Here is an 11439-nt window from a genome sequence, read left to right as displayed (position 1 = left end):
GAGGTCACCGCCGGGAGGGAGGGCCAGCTGGCGACCGCCGCCGTGCAGCTTTCCGGCCGAGCCCCTCGAAGGAAACCTTCGAAGGAGTCCCCGGGGCTCGCCAGAGTCCTCTCATGCTTGGTCTCCCCACCCGCTTTCCTTTCCACAACTCCGCGCAGGGCTGCTGGAGCCCTCCCTACAGACCCCCGCCAATCCCAGAGGACCTCTGTTCCCCCAGGTCCCAGCCTGGCCCTCCCCCCGGGGTGTGAGGGGCTGCCAGGAGAGGAGGGGAGACGGGCGGGTGCAGGCTAAGCCCTGGAGAGAGGCTGGGGGTGGGGGGCACTGGGCACACTGCTCTGCCGGGTCCTCCTTCTCTGACCCTGATCCAGGGACACCTCTGTGCTTTCACTGCCCCCAACTGACCTCCGCTACCGCTCGGGAGCACACGTTGCCCCTCACACCGGACAGGACAGGACGGGAGTACATATTCCCCTAACAGACCAGACGCACTCCAGCCAGCTCAGACACCCTCACTACCCTGGAGCCAGACACTCCACCAGGGGAGGAAGCAGAGATGGCAGTTGTCACCCAGCAGCCCCAGAAGTGACACTGCTGATGGGTGCAATGGCTCCCTGTCCCCTTCATTCACAGTCCCACACTCTTGTCCGTCACACTTCTGCGTGCCACCCCTGCACACCAGCCACTGGCTGACACTTCACATTCCTCCCCACGTCCCACCTCTTGTGCACACCTGGCTCCTGCACTCTCCCCCAGCCCCTCCCGCACCCCTCTTGATAACAACACCCTTTCTAACTCACCCACCACTGCCCTGGACTCCTCCTTCACTGCTCCCCCTGCCTCTGGCTCTCAGTGGGCTGCTGGGCTACCCCCTGGCTCCTCACTGGCCTCCCTGAGCACACCCAGGGCCCTCTTGCGGCACAATCAGGAACCCTCTCGCTCCAGCCAAAGCCCAACTCCTGTCTCACTTGCTTGGTTACTGACTTCATAAGGCAGGGGGGCTGGCCCACCCTCAGCTTCTTCCCCTGGGCCTCAGTGACTTCTGTCATTTAGGCTGGAAGAGAAGGGCAGGAAGGGGGATGCTGGAGAGGAGAGGAGAGATGAAGCCCTGCATGTTTCCTCTGGGAGGAATTGAGCATGCATAGTGTGACCTCTCTGTGCAAGCCCACAGTCACCAAAGGGGTTGGTGGCAAAACTAGGTCTCCCAATTCCCAGGCCCATGTGTCCCCACTCACCAAGCCACTTCTCAGTGGCCTGGGGGAAAGGGAACCAAGGAAAAGGCAGAAGGGAGGGAAGTAAGAGAGGGGAAGGCAGCAGACCACAGGGTAGAAGGATGATGGGTTTCTGTGGGCCTTTGCCTGTGAAGGCAGGTCAGGACACTCCCCTAGGGCAGTTTCCTACAGTCACAATGCCTGGACCTCACCTACTCCATCCCTCACCCACTCCTCACCTATTCCGCCTAACCCACTCCATCCCTCAATTCCTCTCAACAGACCCCTCCAACCGCAGCAGCCAGCGCTGGTCCTGGTCTGGCCTTTCCTCCTGGCTCCCATATTCAGTCCAGCCTGAGGCCACTATGCCCCACCTCTGGAGCTCTGCAGTGCCTTCCTGGCTACAACATTTAGGGCTCACAGTTCTTAGCCTAGCTCTTATAGTCCCAGGTGCAAAGACTCCCGTTGACTTGTCCTACCACCCTAACCACCCTGGTACATCTGCACGGCTGAACCCCCACCCTCACTGGGAAAGCTCAGCCCGGGGGCGTCCAGGCCAGGGACTGAGGGGCAGCTGGCTAAAGTGGCTAAAGACGTGCATACGGGTGCGCCTGCCTGTGCAGCTGTCTGGGTGGCGGGTCACTTCCTTGGGCTGAGAGAATGTGTGTGTGTGTGTGTGTGTGTGTTCATGAGGAGTACCTTGGTTCCCAGGGCCCAGGGATCTGGATGGAATTAGGGGCTGGCCGGGTGGGGGCCAGGATAGGGGGTGGGGGGCTGCTGCAGGAAACGTGAGCTGCACTCATTAGCTCCTCACGTGCTCAGCCAGATTTATAAACACACAGAGAAGACGGGATGTAAACAATCAGTGGGCAGCAGCCAGAGGCAGAGCTGAGGCGGGGACCGGGCTGGGGGCCAGGACTGGTGGGGAGGGGGAGAGGGGGACCCAGGACACAGCCCCAGTGGTCAGGGTCCACCTGCACACCATGAGCCTAAGGGAGGATGGATGAGGGCTCCAGGAAGCCCACCATGCACTCTCCTCAGGAGGCAGGCGAGCTGTGCTGGGTTCCTGAGCTCACAACTACACCACAAGTGTTCACCCCACACTGCTTTCCTCCTGCTGCCTGAGACACGGGCATGGGCACGGCTTGCCCAGAGTGAAAGCTGTCATAGCAGGGGCAGAGCCCTGTCCTTCTACCCCCCTTTCTCCTCTCCTAACCTCTTCTCCCTCTGGATTCCTGAGAGCCCTTCCCTCTTTCTAGTTCTCTCTGTGGGCCGTCGGATCCTTCTGTTCTCCCCTGCCCGCCCCCCCCACCCCCAGCCTGCAACGACAGTTACCTCAGAACTGAAATATTCCTGGAAACACCGGCCTCGTCTGGTTAATTTCATGAGCCGTTTTTTCTGCCCAGATGACTTAGTTCTTGTCTATCCAAAGGCTTCTCCCCCTGCTGTCCCTGTGTAGGGAGCTGATCTCCCCTAGGGATGTCCCACAGGGCTCAGAATGGGAGAGGGATAAGTCCCGAGCTGGGTTCCTGACTATACCTCTTGGCCGTGACATAGGCAGAACCTAGAACTCCAGTCAACATGTGGGTAAAGAGGGACACCTAGCTCCCAGCTCCTGCTTCAGTTGGGACCCTCAGCCTTGCCGCTAACTTTGAATGAAGCCAGACTCGATGCTGAAAGCAACCTCAAGGCTGGGAGGGCCGCTGCCCAATTCAGCAGGTCTCCAATCTCCAAAACTAATTCTACTCTGTACCCATAGGATCCTAGAGGTGACTGCCAGATCCCCAGGCTTGGAGTTGTGTTGGAATGTGAGGAACAGAGAGGAGAAAGGAACTGAGTCAGGCAAGAGCTGGGGATAGAAAGGAAGAGTGAGGAAAGCAGCATCCAGGAGGAAGCCACAGGCTCAGAGGGCACAGGAAAGGGGGAGCCAGTCTCCCTAGGGAGCAGTTGAGTGCCTGACCCTACTCTCTGTCCTAAAATACATGTGTGTACACACACTCACACTTGCCTCAAACCAAGACCCTGTGACTGGTGGTACCCCACCCCCATGCTCCCTCAGTAAAGCTGGCCAGCCACACATCTGAAAGAGTCCATACTGACCAGGGGGCCACTGCCAAAGTCCTCACTGACCCCTGTCCTCCATAAGAGATGTTTTATACAAATGGAGTCTTGCATCCTTCCTAGTTAGTAGCCCTCTCCAAAAGTACCCCAGTGCTGTGATTAAACCTAACCTAGTCTTCATTCTTTCTTCAAATCCCATTCTAACCATGGGCAAAGTGTTATATCTATTTAAGTTATTTCTACCTATCAAAGCAACCTATGTCATTATAGAAAAATCTGAGAGTATAAAATATGAACTATAGGAGCGGTAGGAAGGTGGCAGCAAAAAAAAAAAAAGAAAAGGAAAAAAAAAAGGAAAGAAACCACTCGTGACCTCACACCTATTCAAGCTGAAAACCCAAACTAGCCCTGCTCTTCATGACCTAAGCAGCGCCCCATCTGGTATCTAAACCGACCGAGTCACAGCCCTCCAGCTCACCTTCTGCCTGCCCAGACCTCACCACATCCCCTGCTGGACTCAAACCTCAACCACACTAAATCAACCAAATCCCAAGTCTAAACTAATCTGAAACTTTTAAAGTAACCCAGTCCTTAAATCTAACCTAGCCCAATGCCAATTATATCTATCCTAGCCAAACCCTAACTGCCTTTGCCAGTCCAAAGTGTCCACTCAATCCTCACCTTGGTCCTCACTTAAAATCCCAGAAAAGCGTATTTCCCCACTATCCATGTCACTCTTTACAGCACCCAACCCTGGCCTTGACTCCTGGTATCCTGGGATGTCCAAACTCTGCAGTGCCATCAGCCAACAAGCCCGACTCGTCAAATGCACCTCTCTCCCTTCCTGTCCCCACCCTCGCAGGCTGATGGAAAGGGCTCATTGAAGTCCAACTTTTCCCCACCTAACACCAAGAATGGTGTGAACCTCCACACTGCCACCATTCCCTGAGAGTGAGCACTAAATCTTCAATCTAACCCCACCCTATGCTTCCCACACTCAGGAATCACATCCTAGAATATACCCAAAACTAGCCCCATAAGGCAGCCCGACCCTGGTGGTCTAACCCTATACCTTGCCTCTTATGGACGACTGTGTTCTTGGCGGCTGCCTCTCTCCTGCTTCCTCCCTTGGGGCTGACTGCTCAGCCTGCCAGCTCTGACATGTGCTATCTCCCACCCTGTGACTCCCCTCAAGCTGCAGTGGGACTGGGAGACTGGCAGGAAGCTATGGTACAACTGGAACACAGGCAGGTCGACCTGTAGTCCCTAGGCCTGGCCCTGTCCCTCCATGTACACACACATATATGTTGGCACACACACAGTGGCACACATGCCAAAGACTCTCTCAGCTGACACACAGATACACTCTCAAGTATCTACTGATAGACACTTAGGCGTGCCAAGTCCTCATCCTCAAACACACACACGCCTCTCTTTCTCTCCCCTCTCGCCAGGGGTGTTTTCCCTCCTCCATCCCCTCTGCCTCCCATCTGGTGTCCCACCCTCACCCACCTTCCAGCCCAAGGTGGGGACAGACACCTGAGGGGCTGCCAGATGCTTCCTCGTGTGGGCCTGGGCCGCACTCATGCTTCTCGTCCATCCTGCCCACAGGGGACTCGTGGGGGATGTTAGCGTGCCTGTGCACGGTGCTCTGGCACCTCCCTGCAGTGCCAGCTCTCAATCGCACAGGGGACCCAGGGCCTGGCCCCTCCATCCAGAAAACCTATGACCTCACCCGCTACCTGGAGCACCAACTCCGCAGCTTGGCTGGGACCTATGTGAGTATCCAGAGTAGGAGTCTGGGAGTTGGGGAGGAGTGAGGAGTTGGGGGAAGACAGTCCTAACCGTGGAGGGTCCTGGTAAATGATGGGGTGAGGAGGGGCTCTTTGGCTCCCACCAGTCCCCCTGTCTGGCTTATCTACTGCCCTTCCCTCTTAGGTGGCCCCCCCACCTCCCCATCCCTCGCCCCAGGACTAGGCATGTGGGCAGGCCTCGCACCCGCCTTGGCCCATTGCCCCACTGGCTGCCAGCCCAGCCGCCCGCCTCCCCCTGGGGGCCGGGGAAGTCTCCTCTGTTTACACCGTGTTGTGGTGTCTCTTGCGCGGGCGGGGTTGGGTGGGGATGGAGGGGCCCCACCTCCCATGCCTGCGTTCCAGCTCGCCTCTACCCCCAGACCTGGGGCCCTGCTGCTCTGGACCCAGGGGCCTCCCTTCCGTCTGCCTCTCCCATTCTAGCTGGGCCTCCTACGGGGGTCATGGGGGAAGGGGACTGCCAGTAGTGGCAGGGGGTTTAGGGTGTGGATGGAGGTGATGCTATAAGGATTTGGGGGTGGTCCAGAGGTGTTCAGAGAGCCCAGGAGAGAAGGAAGGAGGGTCGGAGGAGCCGAGGACCATGGGGAACCGGCCCCCTCTTCCCGTGTTCCTCTTCCACATCCCAGACTCTACTCTGGAGCCAGGGAAAGAAAAGGGAGGAGGGTGGCGGGGGAGCTGGCTCCAGCCCCAGGATACACCGAGGAAATTAGTTTGTCTCTGTGCTTGTCAGCGTGTGAACCTCCCCCTGGGCCCTTGCCTATCCCAGGCCTCTCCCCTTGCTTCTCCCTTCTTTCCCAGTTACACATCGCCCTCATCCCTTTCCCTGGGCCCCAGCCGCTCCCCCGAGGGTTGGCAAGGGCTCTGCCTTCTTCCCTATACCATGCTGTCTTCCACAGCCTTCCTCCTGTCCTACTCATGAGACTGCCTCCATTTCTCCCGTCTGCAGCCTAGCTCCTTTCAACTGAACCCTTCCTTCGGAGTGTTAGTGAGTACCCGCCTCTCCCCAGCCCCTCAGCTGGTGGGCCTGGGTGTGTCAGTGGCAAATGGGACTCTGGTGCCAATGGGCCCCTCTCATCTCTCTCTTGTTCCTTGTGCAGAAAACCTTTGCTTCATTCCACTGCCCCCTCTAGTTCCCGACCCTTTTTGTCTCCTGGCTTTCTCTGCCAAATTTCTCGAAGGAGTGGTCTACACCCTCTGCCTCCACTTCCTCTCCACCCACTCACTTCTTAACCCCCTGCAATCTGGCTTCCAGGCCCCAGCAGTGGTTCTCTCCAAGGTCGTCAGGCACCTCCTTGCCAAGCCCGACAATGTTTTGAAGGCTCATTCTCCTTGCTGTCTGTTTTGCAGCCACACTGCTGAGCACTGCTGCCTTCTCGAACTCTTCCTTGGCCTCTGCACTCTCCTGGGCCACCTTCTACCTCTCCAGCCTCGCCCCCTGGCTCCTCCAGGCTCCTCTTCTTCTCTGTCCTGCCCCCACAGCGGGCACTTTCCCAAGGTTTGCCCACCAAGCCAATCAGCACGTCCTTCCTGAGCGTCTCCTGCGTCTCCTCCTCCTCTTTCTACGCCTCTCCATTGGAGAGCTCATCACCGCCACTGCTTCAGCTGTCATCTGCATACAAATGATATCCTTATTGGAGAAACTCAGGGAGGCCATGAACAGAGAAGCCTAGCATGGAGACAGGGCCAGTGTCAGGGGACACAAAAAATAGAAACTTTGGGAGCAGGTATCTCCTCGGTGATGAGACAGCTGCTCTGCCCTCCTCCTTCCCCATCACCCTCTCCTTTTCACAGCTGAACTACCTGGGCCCTCCTTTCAATGAGCCTGACTTCAACCCTCCCCGCCTGGGGGCAGAGACTCTGCCCAGGGCCACTGTTAACTTGGAGGTGTGGCAAAGCCTCAATGACAAACTGCGGCTGACCCAAAACTACGAGGCTTACAGCCACCTTCTGTGTTACTTGCGTGGCCTCAACCGTCAGGCTGCCACTGCTGAGCTGCGCCGCAGCCTGGCCCACTTCTGCACCAGCCTCCAGGGCCTGCTGGGCAGCATTGCAGGCGTCATGGCAGCTCTGGGCTACCCACTGCCCCAGCCGCTGCCTGGGACTGAACCCACTTGGACTCCTGGCCCTGCCCACAGTGACTTCCTCCAAAAGATGGATGACTTCTGGCTGCTGAAGGAGCTGCAGACCTGGCTGTGGCGCTCGGCCAAGGACTTCAACCGGCTCAAGAAGAAGATGCAGCCTCCAGCAGCTGCAGTCACCCTGCACCTGGGGGCTCGCGGCTTCTGACTTCTGACCTTTGCCGCCTCCTCTTCGCTCCCCCTTCAAACCCTGCACCCACTTTGGGAGAGCCAGCCCTGTATGCCAACACCTGTTGAGCCAGGAGACAGAAGCTGTGAGCTTCTGGCCCTCTCCTGGACCGGCTGGGCGTGTGATGTGATCAGCCTTGTCTCCTCCCCACCTCCCAAAGGTCTACTGAGCTGGGGAGGAGGTGCAATAGGCCCTGTCCTGTCCTGTTTCTACAGGAAGTCATGCTCGAGGGAGTCTGAAGTGGTTCAAGTTGGTGCAGAGGCTCTCATGGCCTCCTGCTTCTTGCTTACCACTTGGCCAATGCCCACCCAGCCCCTCAGGTGGCACACCTGGAAGGCAGGAGTTGAGGGGCCACCACCACACATGACTTTCTGGGGTGAAGCCCTTTGGCTGCCCCACTCTCCTTGAATGGGTGTTGCTCCCTTACCCCCAAATCACTCTATACATCCAATTCAGGAAACAAACATGGTGGCAATTCTACACAAAAAGAGATAAGATTAACAGTGCAGGGGTGGGGTCTGCATTGGAGGTTCCCTATAAACCAGAAGAGAAAATACTGAAAGCAGAGGGGCAGGGACAGACCACAACAGACCCAGGAGTCTCCAAAGCACAGAGTGGCAAACAAAAGCCAAGCTGAGCATCAGGACCTTGCCTCGAATTGTCTTCCAGCTTTACAGTGCCTCCTCTCTGCCCCCTTTCCCAGGGTATCTGTGGGTTGCCCAGGCTGGGGAGGGCAACCATAGCCACACCACAGGATTTCCTGAAAGTTTACATTGCAGTAGCATTTTGGGGTGTGGGGTGGCAGCTCCCCCAGGCCCTGCCCCCCCAGCCCCACCCACTCATGACTCTAAGTGTGTTGTATTAATATTTATTTATTTGGAGATGTTATTTATTAGATGATATTTATTGCAGAATTTCTATTCTTGTATTAACAAATAAAATGCTTGCCCCAGAACTTAGTCTCTTTGCCCGGCCTCACCCCTCCTGGTGCTCATCAGACTCTCTTGCCGCCCCGGCTCCCACTCCCTGCTTGCCTCTGGGGAAGCTGCACAGAGCTCTGGGAAGAGGCGCTCTTCCTCCCCGCACTGGGGTGATGGGCGCACCTCAGACTTGTCCACTCCTGCTCCCACCACCAACTCCTTGATCCCTCAGTCCTCCCACACAGCTTCTGTCTATTCCCTCACCCAGCCTTTGCTCAGTCTTCCTTACCTTTCTGGGATTCGTTGGTTTTTTTTTTTTTTTTTTTTGAGACGGAGTCTCGTTCTGTCGCCCAGGCTAGAGTGCAGTGGCACAATCTCTGCTCACTGCAAGCTCTGCCTCCCAGGTTCATGCCATTCTCCTGCCTCAGCCTCCCGAGTAGCTGTGACTACAGGCGCCTGCCACCATGCCTGGCTAAGTAGAGACAGAGTTTCACCGTGTTAGCCAGGATGGTCTCGATCTCCTGACCTCGTGATCCGCCCGCCTCGGCCTCCCAAAGTGCTGGGATTACAGGCGTGAGCCACCACGCCCGGCCTCAGTTTTTCTTTGAGAGTCTGTTGTCCAGGCTGGAGTGCAGTGGCATGATCTTGGCTCACTGCAACCTCTGCCTCCTGGGTTCAAGTGATTCTTGAGTTGCTGGGATTACAGGGGTGCGCCACCATGCCAGGATTTTTTTTTTTTTTTTTTTTTTTTTTTTTTAGTAGAGACGGGGTTTCACCATGTTGGCCATGCTGGTCTCGAATCCCTGACCTCAGGTGATCTACCTGCCTCAGCTTCCCAAAGTGCTGGGATTACAGGCGTGAGCCACTCACCCAGCCAACCTTACCTTCCTGGATTGCATTAACGGTATCAAAGGTCTGTCTTCCCACCTTGAATTTCTATTTCTGCCCTCTGGCCCAGCCTCCTTGTGATGAGCAAAGCTATTCATCTGCCTCTCTGGTGCTCTACCCTGAGCAGTCAGCCCCTGGGCTTCACTCCCCAGCTTCCCCAGGACTCCTGCCTGTCTCTGTCCACTGGGGCTTCAGGAGCAGTGACCCTCACTTCAACACCCTTCCTCTCTTTAGGAGGGAAACAGACTGTGACCAAGTCACAGTCCTTAGCTGTAACTCCACTCCTTTCTCTCCAATGTAAGACAGCATATTCCAGAAAAGAAAAACTCAGATTGTGAGAGAATGGGATAGGTGCTATTCAAAGGATGCCCTAAGCTCAAACCTCAGACTCATAACCTATGAGTGACCAGTTTCCCAGTCAGTAAAGCGGGGATAATTAAACGCCCTTCTAAGAATGCTGGAAAGGATAATAGGAACAACAAAGGGCAGATGCTTGGCTGTAGCAGCAGCAGCTGTAGTCCTTACAGATTACGTAGGCTCTAGCAGCATGTCATGACACTTTAGTTAGGAACCACTGGGTAAGTCAATGGATGAACAGCTTCCAGGTAATACATGGATATTTTATGAACTTTGAGAGCTTGTTTGGAGGTTCTAGCAGGGGAGTGAGGCTACTAGTATACCCTTGACTAAAGACTGATCCTCCTCTATTAGGGATGGTTGTCCTCTTCGATCGAGTGCACAGCTTTGGGAGGGACGCACATGGAGCGGTGAGGGAGGAAGGGGACACCCGCCTAGCCAGCCAGATCAGCCAAATCAACCCTGGTGATCAATGGGGTGACAGATGTCACAGCCAGATCGTCCTCACATCCTACATGAGTATTTTATAAGGGCCTCCTGGAGACAATACCTTAAGTGAAGAAAGTAAGAAATGATGGCAATGTCAATCAGTTGACAAATATTTTAAAGACCTAATTACCAGCCTGTCACAGTGCTAACTGGTGTAGAAAAGCCAAAAGAAGCCTAAAACCTAATTTGGCTCCTGCCCTTACAGAGCTTAGAATCTACTAGGGAAGAAAAGGTCAATGTACCTGAAATAATAAGGGCCACAGGCATATCTGTGCGATGCAGACACAGAGCTGCCGGCAAGTGCAAGAACCACTAGAAAAGGGAGAGGTCAGAATGTAGGTGCAAGAGCTACTGACTTGCTTGTGGGTGAGGCAAGCCAGCTCTGCTAAATGTCCCTGAGTCATCTGGTCTAAGTTAGAGGGAACATGCCCCACCCTGAGGGGACCAGGCTCCTCAGGTCGAGACATCTGCCCAGGCATGGCCAGGGGCACCTGCAGGCCCTGCCCCCTGTATAACAAGATAGAAAGGAGAGGGTATCAGGGCTGTCTCCATACATAGTCAAAATAAGCTGTGGCCTGTGATATGCAAAGCATTAAGTAGGGGCTATAAGGAATACAGAGGTAAGTAAGGAGGAGGTCCTATCATCAGAGAGCTTACACAGTGCTATCCTGTTGAGTTTCTTGGGGGCAGCTTTTGAGTCTTCTTCGTCTCACTATACCAGCACCCAACTTAGACTCCATCCTAAAGAAGGTGCTCAATGAGTGTGTTGGACAAAACAATCTAGAAAAACGAATAGAAACCCTTCCCTGCAAATGGTAGAATATAAGGCAGAATTCGATTAAATGCAGAAAGATCCAGGCAAAATACTACAGAAGACTAGGAAAGACAGACTGCATCTAGTTAGGTGAAGGCCCTCTAGGCTGTGAGCCCTATTAGGGGAGAAAACGGCATCTGAAGTTCTTGCTGACTTCCACAGCTATATTTCCAGTGCAGAGCACACAGCAAGTGCTCAATAGTTACCTTTTCCATAAAGGCATGCGGTGGGATTTGACACCAATCTTGGAGGATGGGCAGAATTCAGATAGATGGAGATGGGGCAGAATAAGAGTTAGTTAAGTGTGGCCGGGTGTGGTGGCTCACGTCTGTAATCCTAGCACTTTGGGAGGCCAAGGCGGGCTGATCACCTGAGATCGGGAGTTCGAGACCAGCATGACCAACATGGAGAAACCCCGTCTCTACTAAAAATACAAAATTAGCCAGGCGAGATGGTACATGCCTATAATCCCAGCTACTAGGGAGACTGAGTCAGGAGAATCACTTGAACCTGGGAGGCAGAGGTTGCGGTAAGCCGAGATTGTGCCATTGCACTCCAGCCTGGGCAACAAGAGTGAACTGTCT

At 55.1% G+C, this 11439-nt stretch overlaps 1 protein-coding gene and 1 long non-coding RNA gene across 3 annotated transcripts in view; one reads left to right on the top strand and one right to left on the bottom strand.

Annotated features, from left to right (window-relative positions):
• The window catches only part of CLCF1 (cardiotrophin-like cytokine factor 1), an 11228-nt gene extending 2882 nt beyond the window's left edge, over positions 1-8346 (top strand). The window contains exons 2-3 of one of the 2 annotated variants that reach the window (XM_011986983.1): positions 4881-5047; positions 6872-8346. In XM_011986983.1, the coding sequence (XP_011842373.1) occupies positions 4895-5047; positions 6872-7366 (648 nt within the window). In that variant the 5' untranslated portion in view covers positions 4881-4894 and the 3' untranslated portion in view covers positions 7367-8346. Of the gene's footprint in view, positions 1-3603; positions 5048-6871 lie in introns of those variants that run through there. The other variant, XM_011986982.1, reaches the window with a different exon arrangement.
• Positions 1-11439, bottom strand: part of LOC105544463 — a 69070-nt gene that overhangs the window by 15959 nt on the left and 41672 nt on the right. The gene's annotated exons all lie outside the window — the stretch shown is intronic.

The sequence above is a fragment of the Mandrillus leucophaeus genome, unplaced genomic scaffold (genome assembly GCF_000951045.1).
Source record: "Mandrillus leucophaeus isolate KB7577 unplaced genomic scaffold, Mleu.le_1.0 Scaffold30, whole genome shotgun sequence".
Taxonomy (NCBI): domain Eukaryota; kingdom Metazoa; phylum Chordata; class Mammalia; order Primates; family Cercopithecidae; genus Mandrillus; species Mandrillus leucophaeus.
Note: the sequence above shows the minus strand (reverse complement) of the source record. Positions and strands in the feature narration are given on the sequence as shown.